Raw genomic sequence first — 20,961 nt, 5'->3', positions numbered from 1 at the left:
ATACATTTAACTCCCATAAATCTCTCGCATTTCTCTTCTCTTTTTCTAGCGGTGAAGATATAGAAAAGAAGAGAATCTCTGACAGTACAAATACTTATCCTATGGAATCCTTGCTGGGAATGATTATCTTATTATTCTACTTTCATGGTCATCTCATGCACAAATATATATAGCAAAATGTGTATTTGATCGGTTTATCAATTAATGATATCACACACATTCGAAACAATTATACCAGCGTGTGTATATTTTTTATAAAGATTTTTAATTAATTGCAAGACACGATAAAATATATTTTAAGAATCTCTTTGTGGAACGACGAAAATAGTTGATTTATTTATATTTTAATTCAATTTAAGAGAAAAGTTAAAGAAAGAGACAAGCTGAAGATAAGAATGATTTTATATTATTTATATTTTAATACTAAATGTATTAATTATTATAATTTTATACATTTAGTAATATTTATTTTCTGTATAACAGTTACATAATTTTCTCGAATAGAAAAATTATAAACAAATCTGAAGAAGATAAATAATCCTTTTTCATTATTTTAATGATAATAATAAGATATTAATAACATTAAATATTTTTTAATAATTTTTATATAAATTTTAATATACATATAATTTTTTATATACATTTCAGGTAACAAAAATTTGTAATTTTGGTGGCATTTTTATATAATTTAACGTCAAAATGATAACTTGTGATGTATATTTTGTTATTGAAACATATGAATGTAATCTTTAGCAATAATTATTTGTATATAAATAGAGTAGCATTTACGTTAATTATTGGATGCATACCATTCCTAGCATTTCTGTTGAAAATCTGGATCAGATCTGATTTCTATTTTGATACACGTTTATTATAAAATAAATCTTTAAACACTCATTTCTCATGTACCATTTTGGCACTAGTCCAATGAACTTCCTCTTATGACATCATTGATAATTTTAAAATATAATTTATAACATTGGTATCAGAATAAATTAAAATAAAGATCATTTTAATATTTGTTTTAGGTAGGTGCCGATGGCGCTAATTCAGTAGTACGAAAAGCGATGGGTGTGCTCTATCCAAACTGGCAATACAATCAATTAGGCATCGTTGCGACTCTCAAACTATCCGAGGTGATAACATCTTTAATAATTCCTTGTTGATATTTGAATTTCTTGAGAAGTTATAATACTCATCAATATTCATTTTCAGCCTACAGAGAACATCGTCGCTTGGCAAAGGTTTCTCCCAACTGGACCCATCGCGTTGCTTCCGGTAACTTGTTCTCCTACTTAATAGAATTTCCGCGAATAGGACATGCAATCAGATATGACATGTATATTAGTGGTAGGTGTTTCTGTGTATCTTTTAGAAAGTCATAAGTTGTGCTGGCGATTCGCTGAAAAATTAATTATCAAAAAGTTGAAGAGTCTCTTATGGTTGAATTAGATATAATTATAACAAGATACACAAACGGAAAAATCAAAGTAAGTTACTGTCTTCTTTGCGAAACTGCTGTTATTTATCTTCCTTGAATAATCTAATATAAAGATTTAAAAAATTTAGAATGTCTACAAAACATCATTCAAATATATATTTAAATAAATTAAATAATAAAAAACATAATCATCAAATACAATTATCTAATTATATAATTTTTTGCATTTTTAATCATGAGAAAGATTAATACTTAATTTAGTTATAATGATTCTATAATTCTCAAACAGTTAACAGATTCTCTCAGTTCGCTTGTATGGTCCGTGACGACCGAGAAAGCGAAGGAACTGCTGAAAATTTCGGAGGAGGAGTTCGTCGATAGCATAAACGATGCGTTGTGGCGAATCTATCCAAAGAACGGCATTGTAGAGAGCGGAATGCAGGCGCTCCGTCAACTGCTGGCGAATCTGTCCCTGCAAACCGACGTGTCCAGACAATTGCCGCCCTCCATAGCCTCGATCATAGAAGGATCGCGAGCAGCATTTCCTTTAGGTTTCGGCCACGCCGCATCTTACGTTCAACCTGGTACAGTATTAATCGGGTAAGAAAACTTATAATATTAAGAGTGACGATTGATTGGAGAAATACATCAAAATGGATCATGATGCGAATCAAATCTCAACGAAAATTATAACATATTTTTTTAAATCTTGTTTACAAATTGATATTATACTAAAATTTGTTTATAAAGATTTCATCATCGTAAGAATTTAATATTTTTTTATTTTCTATTTAACATTAATATTTTCCTGTTTAAGGGATGCGGCTCATCGGGTCCATCCCTTGGCCGGTCAAGGCGTGAACCTGGGTTTCGGCGATGTGACGGTGCTGACGCAGATTCTGGCCGAGGCTGTCGTGAATGGCAGTCATCTCAATAATATACACTGTTTGCGTCAATACGAGACGTTGAGGCAACGTCACAACGTGCCGACGATGCTCATTATCGATGCACTTCATCGTCTTTATGGGGGCACTGCAGCTCCCGTTGTTCTAGCTAGAAGTCTAGGCTTGCAATTGACGAACGCTATACCGCAAATCAAAGTAAGGAGAAGCATTATTCTGAGATATATTTCTTGAAAAGAAAGAAAATATTATTTCTTTTATTGATATTAATTGTTGTGTAACCCTTCTTATTTTAGAAAATGTTGATGGAACAAGCTGCAGGAGGAACAATTAAATGTTAACATGTAGTGTATATCATTATGGTATTAACTATATTACTCGAGAGTAATATATAAAATATTTTGCATAATGTTTATATATTATTTATATTCAATATATATTATAAATTACAATTATTACGAAAATCAAAAACTGATATTTTTTTATACAACACAATCATATAAAAACATATAAAAATCTTCAAAGCTATTGCTACTTTGTACAATAGATGAAAAATTACATTTTCCAATGTACTTTTTAAGTTATGTTGTAAATCTATAAAATATTGCAAAAATAATATTTCTCAAATATAAAAATATATTTATTTTTATATGAATATAATCTCTTATTATATTACATCAAATTATGAAATATGAAATACATTTCACCTTTATTCATTGTTTAATGATTTTATAGTTTTAATAATATACAAATTAATGGAAAAGATCGGTTCTTATGTGTAAAAAAAGCATGATTTTATATTTCATAAGTTATAATTTTATGTATAAATATTTCTTTGACATAGTTTAAAATTTATGTACATATTTTAGAAATGGCACAGAGATGGGTACAACTTTAACATACAGAATAAATACTTTCTAACGTGACTTATGCATTTTATATGTTTATACATATCATGTATAAACATACAAAATGCACAAGTCACGTTGTATGTTTATACATATCACGTTCTAAAGGTGCGTCCCCATGAAGCGGAATCACGTAAGCGGATCAGACGGATAGCCAATCACGAAACGATTTTTATTATTCCTTTATCTAAGCAGTCTTGTGATTGGCTTCTTGATCCACTTGCGAATTCCGCTCCATGGGGACGTACCATAAAAGAATCAGCAAGTTTTCTGTTATAGATACAATGAAAAAAATAGGCGTAGAAAACTGGTAACTAAATTAAAATAAGGAAAGGAAATTAAACCAAAAAAATTTTTTATTAATTAACATAGAGTAAGAACGGTGCTAAATATGTAAATTTACCCCCGTGTTATTTTCTGTTATAGATTATCTATATTGCACACACAGATTATCTACAATTATCTAGACCATCTAGACACTGACACGTTTCGTGCACGTGGTTGAGGCCGCAAGACAAAGTTGGCTCGATTGAAAGTAACAGATCATGAAAATGTCATATGTTCAGGGAATCGATCAAAATTGTGTGCAAAATAAATAAATACAAAACCATTAATGAGACTTTAAACTTTAAAACATATGATGGTCATGAAGGTATGATGAGGTTAGTTGATCGATTCCCGAAGGTTTATCGATGTTCCTTGATAACCGGCTCGAAACATCATCGTCGTATTTCTGCGGATTTTAACTGATAATACTTCTTATCAGGTCATTACATAATTTTATATAATTTTTTACATATATATATTTAACTAATTATGTAACTTTTGACATGTCTTAAAAGAATACATTATAATAGTTTATATTACATTTCATTAAAATTATCAAGATACTTTTCAACACATTCAGAGTTTGATAAAAATTTCTGCCACAGATATCGATCGAGTGGCAATGTTTACATCCAGAAGGCTGTTTAAAGCCACTATTATTGGAACGATTGGCTTGGGTACTCTGGCATCTCTCAGAACAAACGAGTATGACATTGGAGCCATTGGAATCGTACGGCTGAGTCGAGCCGCGCTTGCGGTGCTCGATATAGGTCGTTATTATAAAAAAGAATTGTACAATAGTAAATTGGATAAGACATCGGCAGAATATCTGCAGCTGAAATCAGACACTCATAAGTATGGAGCCCAAAAGCTGCTGGAACTCTGTTGTGCCAACAAGGGGGTCTACATTAAAGTGGGTCAGCATATAGGTGCATTGGATTACTTGCTGCCCCAGGAGTATGTGCACACCATGAGAGTATTGCACAGTTCGGCGCCTCAATCTTCGTTCAAGGATGTGCTCACTGTGATCGAAGAGGATTTTAAGAAAAATCCATATCAGATATTTCAGAGCATCGATCCGGAACCTGTAGGCACTGCCAGCCTCGCGCAAGTACACAGAGCCGTCCTCAGGAACGGCGATGTGGTGGCCGTTAAAGTACAACATCGCGCCGTCAAGAGTAACTCCTACGTCGATATCAAAACTATGTCGGCCTTGGTGAAGCTGACGTCGCTGGTATTTCCGGATTTCAAGTTTGATTGGCTAGTCGACGAAACAAAGAAAAACATCCCACAGGAGTTGGATTTCACTCGCGAGGGTAAAAATGCTGAGAAAGTACAAAAGCTCTTCGATAACTATCGCTGGTTGAAAGTGCCGAAGATTTACTGGGACGTATCATCGTCACGCGTCCTCACAATGGAATTTCTGGATGGCGGACAGGTGAACGATCTCGAATACATGCGTGCCAATCAGTTAAATCCATACGAAGTCACTAGCAAGCTTGGTCGTCTGTACAGTCATATGATCTTTATCGAGGGTTTCGTGCATTCGGATCCGCATCCAGGTAACATTCTGGTGCGCAATCGCGATTCCCAAGCGGAGATTGTGCTGTTGGATCATGGTTTGTACGCTAATCTCTCTGATCAGTTTCGATGGGACTACTCGAAACTGTGGTTGGCGATCTTCGATAGGGATCAGGTTGCCATGAAGGAACAATGCGCGCGACTCGGTGTAGCAGCACTTCACTATGGTCTACTGTCGTGCATGGTATCAGGCAGAACATGGGACACGATCATGTCAGGCGTGCGTAAGACTCGATTTAACATCAGAGAGAAGGAAGAATTTCAACAGCAGATCCCAAACTTGTTGCCGCAGATCAGCTCCGTGCTGGACCGTGTCAATCGGCAGATGTTGTTGATCCTTAAGACCAATGACTTGATGCGCAGCATCGAGTATTCGCTACGCACCCAATCCAGAATGTCAGCCATGATGGAGATGTCCAAGTGTTGCATACACTCCGTATATGGCGAGAAACTTAGGCACTGCTCAAGCGTATGGGATAGGTGCCGGATATCTTGTGCGGAGCGCTGGGCTCTTTTCAAATTATCGATTTATTATGTTTATTTGGGTCTGCTACACTTCGATCTGAACAAATCGATCGATTCCTTGTGGATAAAGGATTTTTATCCGTTTTAATGAAAGCTCTCTCTAGGTCAAATATATTTTTTAATTAGAAGCAGTATCTTTTTAAAAAATAGTTTTACAGAGAAATATATATATTATATATTTTTTACTTGTTGTGTAAGTAATAAGAAGGTAAATGTGGTTTGATACTAACGCTCATAATTTATAAAGTACATTTTGTATATAGTTTACTGTCTTTTGTGTTGTCGATCATCTCTCAGGCTACCTCGTAAATTAAAGTCATTAATATAATCGAAATAATTGAGAAATTGTAATATTGTACAAATATTCTTTTTTAATAAACATATATTTGTGTTAAATAAGTTTCATATTTTCCACTAAACATGACTTGTCGTTAAATTTTTATGTAATTAGCGAAAAGTATTTTATTAATTTCTGATTAGAAATATTTTTATTAAGATAATAGATAATTTTTTTGAAAAATATATAGAAAATACAAAACAAAACACTTATTAATGCAATTATATGTAAATTTTATTTTATATATGTATGTACAATAAAATTATAATTAACAAAGATTTAAGTATGCTACAATGGTTACAAATCAATTTGTTCTGAGCATTTTGCTCTCTTTAGCTAATCGTAGGTCTTCTTGATGTTGCATGATAGTATGTTCCCTGTTTTGCAGGAACTCCTTGTATTCTTCCGGATCTAAGTCACGTACGATCTGGATGCCGCACGTGCGTGCGATGCCGACTATCATATTACAGATTTGCTCCAAAGTGAGTAGTGCCAGTGGTCGGTCTTCTGACTTGATCTTAGCGATTTCATACAAATGTTTCAGAGTTATCTTACCAGCCACTTCGCCTGTGAAAAAAAAGAAATTAGTCATTATTTTACTTTTATTATGATTAATTTGATTAAGAATTGTTACTCTATTTTTCATTATATTATGATATATTGACAAAATTAATATATATATAGTACATATATGAATATTTTTTATTTCAATACCAATATTAATCTTTGCATCTTTCTTCACTAAAGTATCATGGAATTAGAAGATTTATTTCTCAAAAATGAAAAGATAAATTTAAAATCAACAGAATAATTTGTCAAAAGATGATCTATATACACATACCCTTCTTCATTCTTCCTTTTCGTATTCCAGCTGCTTGTTTTAAATAATATGTTACAGGTGGCTTGTGAATCACTAAATCATACGTTCTATCCGAATGCACTTTTATACGACATGGCAAAGGAATGCCTTCTTTCATATCAGCCGTCCTTTGGTTGAAATCTTTGCAAAAATTTCCAATGTTGATATTCCTCTGGAATCAAGAACAAAATATAAATTCCTTTCACATGCCAAAAATCGAAGTAATTAATATATAAATAACTGTCAAAGAATCAAATAAATATTTGCAAAAAGGATGAAAATTTTCCATAATAGAAAATATGTATTCTATTGATTCATATTCTCCGCAACATATCATTAGCATTCAAGGTTTGTTAATGGATTTAAGAATATTGTATTTTTTTCATTTTGTAATGAAAATTTTTGCTTTTATATTCTTTTTTCTAGGAAGTTTGTGTTCATCAAAAAAGGTATAGAATATGATTATATTCTAACTTGTCCAAGCTGAGATCCAAGAGGTGGTGCGGATGATGCCATGCCCGCGAGTATGTTTGTGCGCAATTTTGACGAGTGATCGACCTTCTCGACCAGCTTCTTAACCATTTTCCTCCCGACATTTTTCGACATTTTTCTATTACAACGTGCTATCGAGACAAGTGTCACAAGAATCTCTAACCCTAACCTGACGATCTAATTTTGAACTGAAACACAAGAGTGCGTTCGAAAATTCGATTAAAGGAGTAAAGTCTTCTTTATCTTGATTGGTCAATTCAATGATGTCTTATTTACTTCACGAATAAAATTTCGGAACATATCTTAAAGCAAACATTCATTTTTTAGAGTTTCATCAAGCTTCGCAAATATATTCTTCAATCTTGATGTAAAGAATAATTGTCGGATTTTTAAATAAAGTTTAATATTATTACGGAATTCACCAAGAAGTGAATCAGTTTCTAAGAAAATGCCAGGTTGCTGTGTGCCTGGTTGTAGCAATTCAACCGCTAAAGGATTTTCGATGAGAAGTTTTCCTGCAGACCCCGAACGGAAGGCATTATGGATTGCCAATATTGGTAAACCAAATTGGGAACCTAAGTCACATAGTCGTATATGTGAAGTATGTAAATCAATTTTGTATATTTTATAGATCCTTGCAAAATGTGTTTAATAAGTTATTACTTTTATGCAGATACATTTTTCCAAGGATATGTGGGAAAAAGTTCGTTGTGATGGTAAACAGAAATTAAAATGTAATGCTGTGCCCACAATTTTCCCTTCTCGTCAACAGGACAAAAGTATTTTGTTCAATAATCACAATACACATGAAAATGATATCGACAGTGATAATTTAATTAATGATAAAAATAATATAAATTTATTTCCAATATCGCAAACTTATTCAAATATATCTATATCTACAAACATGGAAGAAGAAATAGATTGGAAAAAACAATGTGAAGAGTTGAAACATTTATTGAGAAAGAGCAAACAAAATTGTAAATATCTTCAAAATACTTTAAAAAGACGTGAAGAAATGTTTAATAGGATAATAGTAAAAAGTGATAGATATAGGAGGATTTTGAAGGAACGTTTAAAGAGATTGAAAGCAAATAATCAGAATTATGACAAATTGAGAATTAGCCTAGAAAAAGTTCTCGATAAAGGTCAAATTATAGTACTTAATGGAAATGATCGTAAATGGTCTTGTGAAACAATTATGCGAGCTATTGATTCAAGATACACATGTGACAATAACAAAATATAGTAAAATGATTGCCATTTATGACCAGAAAATGTATATACAAAGAAATATAAAATTTGATATGTTTTTATTATAAAAGATAAGTTATATGTTTATATAAAATTTATCTTTTATTTTCCATGCTATATATTAGTCTTTATGCTAAAATAATTTATGTAATGTGGAAATAGCATGCAGTTAGTTTAATATGTTACATTTAATTTTCACATTTTGATTGTTTGCTATTAAAATCTATCATTTAGAAAAATAAACATATATAGAGATTGGTTCGATAATATATATATGTGTATATATATATATATATATATATATATATATATATATATATAAGTTATTATTTTTCAAAAATTAGAAGTTTAATTCCATCTGATAATAATAAAAATGATATTTATTTTTTCTAATTGAAGTATTTTTTTTTATTAAATAAATGTTAATAAATTGCTTTAGTTATAAGAAAAAATGTAGAATTAAAACATTTTAAAAAATTTAGATAATACTTTATTAATATCTTCATTAATTAAAAGTTAATAAAATCAAAAATATTTTTAATTATGATATGAGTTTCATAAATTTATGATTAATTATATAAAGAAATAATAATTATTAAATATAGATAAATAGAAATAATAATTATATAAAGAAAAAAAAATAGAAATTCACATGCACACACACACACACACACACACACGTTTCTATAAAAATTTGTTTTATTTTAAATGTTTGAAGGTTTAAATTATTTAAAAAGATATATATATATATATATATATATTTATATATATATATATATATATATATATATATATATCTTTTTAAATAATTGAAACATTTAAAATGAAACAAATTTTTATAGATTAATATATATGTATTAATTTATTTTTATAGATTAATATATATATGTATGTATATATATATATATATATATATATATATATATATATATTTATTTATTTATTTATTTATTTATTTATTTATTTATTTATTTACATACGTGTAATCATTTTTTTCGCTTTTGTTAGAAACTTGATATGAAATTTTCAAACATTTATTTAAAGCATGGCGGCAAATTTCGCCATATTTGGTTTAATACTGAAATGACCAATCAGTGAAAAGTTAAAATTAGAGAAGGAGGATCTCCATGAAACTTCATTCAGTAGCATTTCAACTTTAAACTAATCAATGGACAAAATATGTAGACTAAACAGTCTAACAGTACTTTGAATTCTGTTTGAGTTTTCGTGAAACATTTATTCAATTTTTGATAATTTTGTGTATTATTCAATAGTTTCTGACTTAAAATAGTTATAAAATTACTTCAAAATGGGAAAACGTCAGCATCAGAAAGATAAAATGTGAGTTACATTGTGTTATTATGTATTGTGTTTATTTTATATAATAATATGCAATTATGAAAATAATCTTACATTAAATTTAATCATTTAACAATTTTGGGATCTTTTTTCAGGTATTTAACATATACCGAGTGGACAACATTGTATGGTGGAAGAAAATCAGGAACGAATCTAGAAACGAGTGAAGAGAAAACATTTAGACGTCTACCATACGATCATTGTTGTGTGTCTCTGCAGCCCTTTGAGCATCCTTACTGTGATCCACATGGGAATGTGTTTGAGCTAGAAGCTATTTTGGCCTATCTAAAACAATATAAACACAATCCTGTAACTGGAAAACCATTAGATGCAAAAAGTTTAATCAAATTAAATTTTCATAAAAATATAGAAGATGAATATCAATGTCCTGTTCTTTTTAAATTGTTCACGAAACATTCACACATTGTTGCTATTAAGAACACAGGAAATGTATTTTCTTATGAAGTAAGTGCATAATCTTAAATATCTTTATATTTTTTTATTAAATTATTTTATTTAATTGCTTATTTATAATATTTATTTTATTAGTTTAGTATATATAGTATTAATATATATAATAGTTATAGCTATTATGAGTTATCAATTATAATTATTTATTTTTGTATACAAGAAATGCAGTAAAAGAATTATTTTTTTAGGCTGTTGAACAGTTGAACATAAAAGCTAGAAACTGGAAAGATTTACTAAATGATCAACCATTTGCACGCCAAGATATTATTACAATTCAAGATCCGAATAATGCAATGAAATTCAATTTATCTACATTCCATCATATTAAGAATAACATAAGAGTAGAAGATGAAGGTAAGCTTTTATTTAGCCTAAAAAAGTAATATTATTTAGATTAATATTATCATTAATATTATTTAGATTTGATTAATATTTTTTTATATTATATAAATTATATTTTTTCAGAAACTGTAAGAGAGAGAAACAATCCAAATGCAAAATTAAAAACTGTCTCTATGGAAACCAAAGAGATCCTAGCAGAATTAGAGAAAGATTATAAACCGACAAAAAATAGTGAAAAAGATGAACCATCTGTAAAAGCTGACAAATTTAATGCTGTTTGTACATTTACAAATAAAGAAATTATCTGTTTTAATCATTGACACTGTCATTTTATTATTTCTATTATTTGTTTATAGGCACATTATTCTACTGGAGCAGTAGCCGCTGGCTTTACTTCAACAATAATGCCAGCAGAAACTACCCATCAAGCAGCTATAATTTCAGAAGATTTGGTGCGATATGAGAAAGTCAAGAAGAAGGGTATGTTATTTTAATTATATTATTATTATATTGTTGTTTGAACTTGAAATAAGAAACAATTTGTTTTTATTTTTATCTATTTTTTTACATAGGATATGTAAGATTTCTTACAAATTTTGGTGCTTTGAATTTGGAGCTCTATTGTGATCTAGTTTCAAAGACATGTGAGAACTTCATGAAACACTGTCAGAATGGTTATTATGATGGTACAAAGTTTCACAGATCAATAAGAAATTTTATGGTGAGTATATTTTGCTTTGACATCAAGTATTTAATTTGAGAATAGTTTGTTTCGAAGATTGTATTTTGTGCAAGGATTACTTTTCTTTTTTCTATTTAAATATTTCTCTATTTTATAGTAATCGAAAATTTTACTTTTCTTCATTGCAGATTCAAGGAGGTGATCCGACCAACACGGGTAATGGTGGCAAGTCTATTTGGGGCAAACCGTTCGAGGACGAATTTAAACCGAACTTGATACATCAAGGGAGAGGCATTTTATCTATGGCAAATTCAGGTCCAAATACCAATGGATCTCAATTGTAAGATTAAAACAAAGTAATTTGTATTACGATTGTATCATGCCTAATTTTTATTTAATATTATCAGCCTTAATATTATTTAATCATATTATATATCATATCATATTTATCATATTATTAATATTGTCATTTTAGTTTCATCACGTTTCGGTCGTGCAGACACCTCGATCGCAAACACACAGTCTTTGGGAAAATAGTCGGAGGTCTGGACACATTAAACGCGATCGAAAAGGTGGAGGTGGATAATAAAGATCGACCGATAGAAGATATAGTTATACAAGGTGTTCAAGTCTTTGTAGATCCTTTCCAAGAAGCCGATGAGCAACTCGCCGCAGAACGAGCTGCTGAAGCGGAACGATTAGCTCAAGAAGCGAATCAAAGCAAAACAACGGATAAAAAGGATAACGATATTCAGAAAATTTACCGATCTGGCATAGGAAAATATGTGAAATTGGAACACGAGAAGTAAGTTTTTGTAACTTTTTCTTGTAATTATAATTTATCGTGTATCTTGATTTATACAATACTTTGTTTATTCTTAATATTTAATCTGATTTTTAGAGTGGACAAGCGAGACACGAATGCTGCTGAACCTGCTACAAAAAAGAAAAAAGTTCTATCGCAGTCCTATGGAGATTTTTCTTCTTTTACATTTTAATCTATTTTGTCATGAAATGTGTATATAGCATAATGTATATAGTAGATTATATCCAAATTACTATATATTTTTGTTAAATTTTATATACATATATATAATTTAACAAAATTATAGTATATGAAAATACTTGTAAAGAATATATCTGGATCATCTGCATTATGATTTCAAATCAGTTGACAATTTGGTATCTATAAAGTTTCTGGCACATATGTTCATTGGTATATGAGATATATAATAAGAAAGCATTGCGTGCCGATCCTTGGCATTCGATCTTGGCTCTTTCAATTATCCTCAGAAACTAAAACGTTCAATTTGTTCCTTAAGACCAAACATAAGTAATAATTATCGACGAGGAAATGGCATGAAAAAAATGTTAAACATATATGAACAGCTATGTGATCAATGGCTGAAAATATAATCCGCAAGAAAACTTGCAAAACATTGAGAGATTAAATAAATCATATTTATTAATATTGTTTATACAACACTAAATACCTTAGAAATATTTCATGAATTATTTATATATTTTATTAAACATTTTTGAAAGATTTCTTACATATAAGGATATTTAATGCTGTATTATTCCATTATAAACGTTATTTTTACAATATTAAATGCATTGTTTATTCCAGCATATATATATATATATATTATAACATGTATATGTATAATTTTTTATTTAGACAATTTAAGTTGAACAATTCAAGTTTAGATTCGATTCTCCGATTTAGAATTTTTTCGGATATGTTTATATATACTTATAATAATTTTTAACTTTATTGAATATCATGTTACATACATGAAGAGAATCAAAGAATTTAATTATAATCCAATAATTTGATAAATATATTTTGTTAGGCTTATTTTAATAACTACATTTTAATAAATACACTAAATTTTTTTATTAAAATAATAAACATAAATAATTTGAATCACAATTATATATTTTAAGAACTTATTTAATTTTGAAGATCTTTTTTTCAATTTTAAGATTCATAAAAGATGATTTTTCAACAAACACATATATATTTCCAAATATATAAATTATCTTCATCAAATTTCTTAATCTTTATTTATTTTTTATTATTTTTTTTTTATTTCAAAATTTTATAATACATGGTGTTTTTGTTTAGGCGCTAAAAAAATTTGTAGAATGTTAAATTTAAAATTTATTCATTCTCAATATTAAATTTAAAATTTATTCTCAATGTTAAATTTAAAATTTATTCATTCTCAAAATTTCATAGAAAAAAAATGTCAAAATATATCTCTATTTTCGCGTATCTTCCTCGTATATATATTAATAATTTGTTTATATTCCAAGCAAAAATGTTTTTTTTTTTTTACAGCGCTCAAGGACATTTAAGGGCACCGCAGCGCACTAGGGCGGCTACTGATCCGGTCGAGGACCGGAGCCTCCATGTTTGATGTTCACCGCGTGAAGCGAGTCGCGATCGCGGCCAGTCGCGGCGGTTTGTCCAGCGCGCTTTGTGATCCGTACGACGTGTGATATCCGCGTGTGATTGACAGGACCAGGTTGCATACGTATCCTGGAATTTCGTGCTACGGAGATCTCCCCACGTCCGGCTAGCACATCATGGACGATCTGGGTGAGTAAACGCTCCGCGATCCGCTCTGAAAAGCGTCCAGCTAACCTCTAAGACACGTTTGACTCCTGTCAAGCATGGAGACGCCGCGATTTATCGAGACACCACGATATTATGCAAATTATCAGTACTCAGTATTGGCAGGACAGTTGACAATTTTTGACACTTGGGACAATTTTGACACGTGTCTTCGTTTCGACTTGTCAAAGTGTCATAGGAATGTGAATATTCGTCGAAGTATCGATACCGTTATGTTTTAGTCGAAGGTGTTGACACACCTGTCGTATGTAAATATTTTTGTATTTATTGACGTGCTAATGTATGACTCTTTTTCCTTGAAAATTATTGACAGTCTGAGATAGATTTATTTATGTCTGCTGAGCGCGGAAACATTGGAATTTCGTTGGATTACCAAGATATTAAGATAACCAAGCATTGAAATATCGTTTGAGATTTTTGTTTATATAATCGTATTTTTGAATCGTACGTTGATTTTTATGAAAGTTTTGTTTGTAAATTCATTAGAATACATTTAGGCTGTATCTTATTCAGAAACAAATATTACAAGTATAACAAAATTACTATATTGATGTTATCGAACTATTTTTATAAGTGATTAATAAATTTATTAATGAATCACTTCTCCAAAAAATTCAACGAATATTGAGATTTCTATTTATTCAATATATATTTGTCGATATTGTATATTTCGTTCTCTAATTAATTTTATCTGCACTTTTTTTCGTAGAAATATTTAATAATAATTTATATAATTTTAGGATTGAATTTAAAGTTATATAAATAAAAATAAAATTATAAATAAAATTTAAAGTTATAAAAATAAAAATAAAATTACAAATAAAATTTAAAGTTATAAAAATATTTAAACTTGTGACGATATTTTCAAAAAAGGATTAATTCTAAATTTTCTAAATATCTATCATTTATAGCTGAAGGAATTTGCAATTGAATTAATTTTCGAATATTTATGAGAAGTGTTATGTATAAAAAAAGCAGCAAGTAATCTATTTTGAATCTAATATCTATAATTAATTTCTTAAAATGCATATTTGTGTAATAAAAAGATTATTATTCAATAATGACAATTAATAATTTTCTAATCACAAGTTTAACTTTATATTGTTTTTACTTAGGATTTTTACTTAGGATTTTTCTAATCACAAGTTTAACTTTATATTGTTTTTACTTAGGATTTTTACTTAGGATTTTTTGGAATTTTACCTCATATTTATATCGATATTTTATTTATCATCCGAATAACAAAGATTCATTACGTTTTTCATCATTATATTAAATGATGATATCATTTATATATATAGAGTGTCTTAGATTTTAACGACCAAAATATATCAATAAGAAAGATATATAAACATGTTCATAAACAATGTTTTATATATAATTATATAACGGAACTATAAAATAGAATAGATTGATGATACTAATTTGTATGCTTTTTTTAAGCTAGTTTATTTAAAATCACATTAAAGATGAGTAACATTACTTACACATTATATAATGTACTGGGGAGGGAGTACATAAAATTAAACAATTCTTTCTCTTGTCGATATATCAGGATTAATATCTGCGGGAAAAAAAACTGAATTTTTTTATTCTATAAATTTCACTCTCGATTTCATGCTTAATTTCTGCCAATATTAAATTTCTTCTTCTTTGTTATTGTAATTATTGACTTATATTTCCATCATAAATTTCTATTTTAATTTTTTTTTCTTTCATCCCTTTAGGTATAAAAATATAATTTTCAATATTCCTGTTATAATTTTTCATGGAAAAATTTGTAAACTTAATACAATATTTTTTTTTATTTTAATTAACAACATGCAGTTAAAATCTCAAAATATAAGTATTCTTACATATGTGTATTATGCAAAAATCATTTTAAGTCACATTCTCTTTTCGCATTTTCTTTTATATACACGATGACATTCGTTCATTAATCATCGATGCGACCCCGACTCGAAAGCTCTTTTATGTATATGTCACGCCAATAGTTCCTTCGATTCATTTCCGGCTCGCTAACGAGCGAGAAATGTCGGACATTATCAGACGCTATTAATCCGTGGATAAAACATGCTAAATATTCGCGGCGAGAATGGGGAGAAAAAGTCGTTAGAGAGGGGCACGAGCGTAATTATTATCTCGGACTCTTATATGGCGAGAAGGTCTCGTTGCATCAGTGTCATACCAACTGCACATTAGTTTGTCACGCACTCGTTATGGTACCGCTCGGTGCATTCGTGACGTGACATGGGACATTTCGTTGCTCGTAGTTTGGAATCGCGAGACGTCAGTGCCAAAAAGATACAACCTCGAAAATAAATCCAGAAAAAAAACACACGTATAACATACGTATAACATATAAAATAAAAATATTAGAAATATAAATAAAAATATTAGAAAATTATATAAATATATATTTATATTACACAATATATAATTTGAAAAAAAACACACATATAACACACGTATAACATATAAAATAAAAATATTAGAAATATAAATAAAAATATTAGAAAATTATATAAATATATATTTATATTACACAATATATAATTTGAAAAATATAATTAGAGCGATATTCCAAGCAAGTGTATTGACGTAAATTTTTCTCTTTGTAAAGATTAATTGAATATCCTTGGCACAAATATCGTTTTGCATTTCTAATTGACGCATCTATTCGTGGCCATGGTTTCATATTAATTAGTGATTAACACAAACTCCTGGCTATATTTCGTCACGGAAGCATCATAATTGGTGAATTCTAAACGCCATCGTCCGGGTGTGAGGCTCTAATTAGCATTCGCCGAGTGAACGTTAGAGAGAGTTTATCTTCCGTGTTATTCTTGTGTGTATCAAATTATTATGATTCAATTTTACTTTTCGAAATTTTCGGAAAATATATGGACTTCTCTTAATTAGAAATTATAAAACTCCCATTTGAGATAACTCATTAGAAGATGAATGTTGCATTATTTGTAGAACGTATTAATCAGCGGTCAGTGAATATTCGTGTTGATAACACGATAACCTTGATAACGATAACGATGTTACATGTAACGGATCGATAAATATTCGATACATTTTTATTTTGCACCGAGATATTTAAATTAAAATATAATATTAATATATTAATATATTAGTATTAATTATATATTTTAATTATATGTTAATTATATATTAGTTATATATTAATTATATATTTTAATATATTATAGATTTTAGAATTAGATATTTTAATATATTATATTTAATATATAATATAATATATTATATTACTATAATATATTTAATTTATTATATTACCATAATATATTAAAATATGCATAGGCTTTTTTCATCGCGACCCTCTTTCGTTCGACCTCTGCCTTCTCCATTTTCTTCATCGTGACATTTTCTCTCTCTCTTTCTCTTTTATCGTCTGCTCCGCTTTCGTCTACATTTCTATTCTTGCAATTGTTCCACATTCCTCTTCTTGCAATTGTTCTACATTTCTCTTCTCGCATTTCTCTTTCTTCATCGCGACACTTTCTCCTTCTTCATCTCCATTCATCTGTCTCTCTCTCTCCTAACGATGTTCTCTTCGTCCCTCGCATTTTCCCTCTCGACGCCTCCCTTTCTCTTTCTAAAGCGGAGACGAAAGGCCAGGACGAAAGAGACCGAAAGAGAGAAGCCCGATTTACCTGTTTCTCTCTCCTAACATGTTTTTTTTTCTTATTTTCCCTCTTTACATCGCGACGCCTCCCTTTCTATGAAAGCGGAGACAGCGGCCAGGACGAAAGAGACCGAAAGAGAGGAGCCCTCCGGACACTGGGCGCGGGTGAGCGCCGGAAATACACCCGCGTGCGCCGGTTCGATTTACTCTCATTCGCCGGCTTCGTCGCCAAAGACGTCGCGTCGCGCGTGATCGTGCAGTCGCAAACAAGTTTTCCGTCTTTCCGCATGTTTTCATCGTCGGTCGCTTCGTTTCTCTGAAATTCGTATTTTTCGAGGAAAGAAGTCGTGCCCCTGTCGCCCGCAAAGGGAATGATTCGCAGACACGTCGATGTGATTAATTCTATATTAAATTCTATAATTACAGTAATGTTATAGTGTAATTAGTATTATAGTACAAAATTTTTTTTTGTGGACATAATTATACCTTTTTTCTTGAAGTTTATTATTTATAGAAGGAAATAATTTTTTTAAGTACACGAAGAAAATTTTACGAATTATGAAAAATATTTTCTTTTATAATATTTATTGTAAAATCGAGATATAACGACATTAGGATATTTATCATTATGAAAATTATCAAATATGCATCTGTTTTATTATTTGTTAACGATTATGCATTTGCTTGTCAAAAATATGTTCAAAATATTTTACCAAAATACTTGAATAGTTAGAATACTCTTTTAGATAAAATATAATATATCTAATATTATTGAATAAAAATATTGCAATTTTTCTCTTACATGTTAATATGTTCCCTGATTACAAAAATCTATTGTAATTTCTACTACAATATTTTCTTTGTGTACGTTTCTAATTTTAAACACTGTTTTGCTGCATCGGAAATGCGTTTCTAAAAGTTATAAGCTTTAAAGAAAAGAAAAAAAATTATAATTATCTCTAAGGATATTAAAGAGTGGAAAGGTTGAATTAACTTCGACAAAGAATTTTGCAAAATTTGTATCCAGTGATAATTATATATTATTTCGAGGAAATTATCTTATTCTGACATATAATATTATCTTTCGTTTTTTATTGATTTAACGAGAAAAGAACTTTGCGAGGTGATTTAAATGAATTTTATACTGCGTTAAAATTAGTAGTCTAAAATGGTCCGCGGTCCACTTGAACTTTACTAAGACGGTAAAGGGTCAACCTCTTTCGTTGAACCGTCTAGTAAATCATTTCGCTCAACACAGTACTTCGAGATGCTTCGCTTCTTCTGCTTCTTCCTTGTGTTCTTACTTCTAAATATTTTAGAGTTCATTACCCTGTAGTCACAAAGATTAATAGGAAAATAGGCTTTTATTCTCGCGAGGTATCATCTCTAATTGATTAGTAATAACCGTATTTTATTTTTATATATTTGAGAAAAATTTTATTGAGTCCAAAATTCGATAAAACAGGAAATTTGCTCGTTTCTAACATGTTACGAAACGATAATTGGCGACTCTTACAATGCGTCGGACTTGCGTCGTTTCGGAAGTGACGTCTCCCATCGCGTTAATCCGTCAAATTAGCATCAATTCGCCGTCACGCAACGTCGAGTACCGCAATTACTATCCCAAAGGTAGGGCAGGAGGCTTATGTCATCGTTTACTCGACGAGCGCCACGTGAGTGAACACGTGCAACGCGTACGCACGCGTACCCGAGTCCTCCTCGCGGACGTACACATACACAGGCAAGGGATGCGCGTCTGCGTGTATGTGTATGTGTGAGTAAGAAAAATGGCGATGGACCGGACGATGTACGGCAAGGTAGAGCCGGGCGATATTTATCAGCCCTACAGAATCACCATGAAGAAGGGCTCGCCTCCTGGATGTAAGTCCTTTTTTTTTATTCACGTGTTACAAAATAATAATAAAAAAAATGCACATCTTTTTTTATTTTTTTTTTGTTTTTGAGGAAAAAATTGAGAGCTTAGAAATTAGCGAATTGTATGTGTGTGTTACTTCCGATTAATGCATCATGCCTATTTCGTTTAATTAATTATATATAAAATATTATATATAATATTAAAAATATTAAATATTAAAATATAAAATATTAAAAATATTATATATAATAATATATATAATATTATATAAAATTATTATTAGTGATAATGATAATATTAATTATCAGTGGATTAATGTTAAAAACTTTTTTTATATTATTTTACATTTTTTTATTTACTTTTATATTTATTACAATATACGGAATTCTTTTATTACAAATAAAAAAAGAAAAAATCAAGTTAGATTGCAAGAAAAGAAAAGAGAAAGAAAAAGATTGAAAAATAATATTTTTTACGATAAATCTTAATTTTATTCAACAAATTGAAGTAATTTATCTATGTAAGAAGCTTCATTTTTTTTATTTAATTATTAATTGTAACTGCAATTTTTATTCCAAAAATTTAGAAAATTCTCTCATTATGAAGAGATTTAAAATTGCGTTAAAATTAATTCTAAAGACATAAATAGATTAACTTTGTCGACTTTGAGTATTTTGAATAATGATTGAGAGATATTACGATGCAAATGCAATATACACAATATAAATTAAGGTTCTCCTTTACATACATACTTATTACAAGAACATACCAATTATCTAGATATACGAAGATATGCAGATCTGATTATTTCACGACGATTACTTTGGACATGATGTAATTAGACGTCCACTGGAATACGATATCTATGCTTCTCTTTCTCTCCCCCCCCCCTCTCTCTCTCTCTCTCTCTCTCTTTGATTGATCTTTGATTACCCGTTACATTCGCATACGATCAGCTCTCGTGACGTGTTTGTGATTATTACATATATGACATTGCTGCGCGTTCCTCGACTATCGATGATCAGTCGACTACACGAATTCAAGGTGAGCGTGAATATCGAAGGTGCGTAGGTATCTCCTGTCTTTCTCGATCGTTCCTCGAGAGATTTGCACCTCCATATGAGGTTAGTCTCGCCTGTGTTTCCATACTAGCGACGCAAATATGTAGGAAGACGTGATAATGGAATTTAGATTATTTATCAATCAGTCAATCGATTAACTGTGTGATTGGAAAAAATATCCGCGAAAAAACTGCAATATCCGTGATATCTGTTAGTGTTTGTGGCTTCGCGATTATCGCGATAAT

General features: G+C 29.9%; 6 protein-coding genes across 8 annotated transcripts in view; 5 read left to right on the top strand and 1 right to left on the bottom strand.

The window, feature by feature from the left end:
* The first annotated feature begins 736 nt into the window (after positions 1 to 736).
* LOC105254578 (ubiquinone biosynthesis monooxygenase COQ6, mitochondrial) lies at positions 737 to 2,684 on the top strand. Its single transcript, XM_025407988.1, has 6 exons — positions 737 to 742; positions 1,029 to 1,136; positions 1,216 to 1,278; positions 1,731 to 2,041; positions 2,259 to 2,541; positions 2,640 to 2,684. Exons 1-6 carry the CDS (start codon positions 737 to 739, stop codon positions 2,682 to 2,684), a joined length of 816 nt encoding a protein of 271 aa, XP_025263773.1.
* An 804-nt stretch (positions 2,685 to 3,488) lies between these two features.
* LOC105254561 (uncharacterized aarF domain-containing protein kinase 1) lies at positions 3,489 to 6,119 on the top strand. 2 transcript variants are annotated; one of them, XM_011263317.3, is made up of 3 exons: positions 3,489 to 3,561; positions 3,678 to 4,017; positions 4,184 to 6,119. In XM_011263317.3, exon 3 carries the CDS (start codon positions 4,201 to 4,203, stop codon positions 5,770 to 5,772), a length of 1,572 nt encoding a protein of 523 aa, XP_011261619.1. In that variant the 5' UTR covers positions 3,489 to 3,561; positions 3,678 to 4,017; positions 4,184 to 4,200; the 3' UTR covers positions 5,773 to 6,119. The 2 variants fall into 2 exon arrangements, with proteins under 2 accessions (XP_011261619.1, XP_019884103.1); XM_020028544.2 differs by lacking the exon at positions 3,489 to 3,561 and having other exon boundaries at positions 3,617 to 4,017.
* A 138-nt stretch (positions 6,120 to 6,257) lies between these two features.
* Positions 6,258 to 7,580, bottom strand: LOC105254562 (39S ribosomal protein L11, mitochondrial). The gene is made up of 3 exons (XM_011263318.3): positions 7,355 to 7,580; positions 6,863 to 7,052; positions 6,258 to 6,588 (listed from the first exon to the last, which is right to left on the bottom strand). The coding sequence occupies exons 1-3, from the start codon at positions 7,484 to 7,486 to the stop codon at positions 6,326 to 6,328; spliced, it is 585 nt and encodes a 194-aa protein (XP_011261620.1). The 5' UTR covers positions 7,487 to 7,580; the 3' UTR covers positions 6,258 to 6,325.
* Positions 7,581 to 7,634: 54 nt separating this feature from the next.
* On the top strand, positions 7,635 to 8,674 carry LOC105254563 (THAP domain-containing protein 2). The gene is made up of 2 exons (XM_011263319.3): positions 7,635 to 7,973; positions 8,046 to 8,674. The coding sequence occupies exons 1-2, from the start codon at positions 7,821 to 7,823 to the stop codon at positions 8,619 to 8,621; spliced, it is 729 nt and encodes a 242-aa protein (XP_011261621.1). The 5' UTR covers positions 7,635 to 7,820; the 3' UTR covers positions 8,622 to 8,674.
* Positions 8,675 to 9,613: 939 nt separating this feature from the next.
* Positions 9,614 to 12,960, top strand: LOC105254564 (RING-type E3 ubiquitin-protein ligase PPIL2). Its single transcript, XM_011263321.3, has 9 exons — positions 9,614 to 9,967; positions 10,081 to 10,450; positions 10,645 to 10,810; positions 10,922 to 11,073; positions 11,155 to 11,278; positions 11,371 to 11,519; positions 11,669 to 11,820; positions 11,956 to 12,285; positions 12,382 to 12,960. Exons 1-9 carry the CDS (start codon positions 9,936 to 9,938, stop codon positions 12,476 to 12,478), a joined length of 1,572 nt encoding a protein of 523 aa, XP_011261623.1. The 5' UTR covers positions 9,614 to 9,935; the 3' UTR covers positions 12,479 to 12,960.
* Positions 12,961 to 13,897: 937 nt separating this feature from the next.
* Positions 13,898 to 20,961, top strand: part of LOC105254565 (leupaxin) — a 29,936-nt gene continuing 22,872 nt past the window's right edge. Inside the window, exon 1 of one of the 2 annotated variants that reach the window (XM_011263331.3) lies at positions 13,898 to 14,088. In XM_011263331.3, coding sequence (XP_011261633.1) covers positions 14,076 to 14,088 — 13 coding nt within the window. In that variant the 5' untranslated portion in view covers positions 13,898 to 14,075. Of the gene's footprint in view, positions 14,089 to 19,254; positions 19,661 to 20,961 lie in introns of those variants that run through there. The other variant, XM_025407999.1, reaches the window with a different exon arrangement.

This window comes from Camponotus floridanus, unplaced genomic scaffold (genome assembly GCF_003227725.1).
Source record: "Camponotus floridanus strain SB8 unplaced genomic scaffold, Cflo_v7.5 scaffold2, whole genome shotgun sequence".
In the NCBI taxonomy this organism is placed as follows: Eukaryota; Metazoa; Arthropoda; class Insecta; order Hymenoptera; family Formicidae; genus Camponotus; species Camponotus floridanus.
This window is presented reverse-complemented; position numbering and strand designations above follow the sequence as displayed.

Excerpts from the sequence above, each read along its gene's own strand:
- LOC105254578 (XM_025407988.1), top strand. Across the intron at positions 1,137-1,215 it reads CGACTCTCAAACTATCCGAG|CCTACAGAGAACATCGTCGC; the intron begins GTGATAACATCT and ends ATTCATTTTCAG. Across the intron at positions 2,542-2,639 it reads ACGCTATACCGCAAATCAAA|AAAATGTTGATGGAACAAGC; the intron begins GTAAGGAGAAGC and ends TTCTTATTTTAG.
- LOC105254563 (XM_011263319.3), top strand. The coding sequence starts at position 7,821 with ATGCCAGGTTGCTGTGTGCCTGGTTGTAGCAATTCAACCGCTAAAGGA. Across the intron at positions 7,974-8,045 it reads CACATAGTCGTATATGTGAA|ATACATTTTTCCAAGGATAT; the intron begins GTATGTAAATCA and ends ACTTTTATGCAG.
- LOC105254562 (XM_011263318.3), bottom strand. The coding sequence starts at position 7,486 with ATGTCGAAAAATGTCGGGAGGAAAATGGTTAAGAAGCTGGTCGAGAAG. Across the intron at positions 7,053-7,354 it reads TTGGATCTCAGCTTGGACAA|AGGAATATCAACATTGGAAA; the intron begins GTTAGAATATAA and ends TCTTGATTCCAG. Across the intron at positions 6,589-6,862 it reads AAAAGGAAGAATGAAGAAGG|GCGAAGTGGCTGGTAAGATA; the intron begins GTATGTGTATAT and ends TTTTTTTCACAG.
- LOC105254561 (XM_011263317.3), top strand. The coding sequence starts at position 4,201 with ATGTTTACATCCAGAAGGCTGTTTAAAGCCACTATTATTGGAACGATT.
- LOC105254564 (XM_011263321.3), top strand. The coding sequence starts at position 9,936 with ATGGGAAAACGTCAGCATCAGAAAGATAAAAT. Across the intron at positions 9,968-10,080 it reads CAGCATCAGAAAGATAAAAT|GTATTTAACATATACCGAGT; the intron begins GTGAGTTACATT and ends ATCTTTTTTCAG. Across the intron at positions 10,811-10,921 it reads CATAAGAGTAGAAGATGAAG|AAACTGTAAGAGAGAGAAAC; the intron begins GTAAGCTTTTAT and ends ATATTTTTTCAG.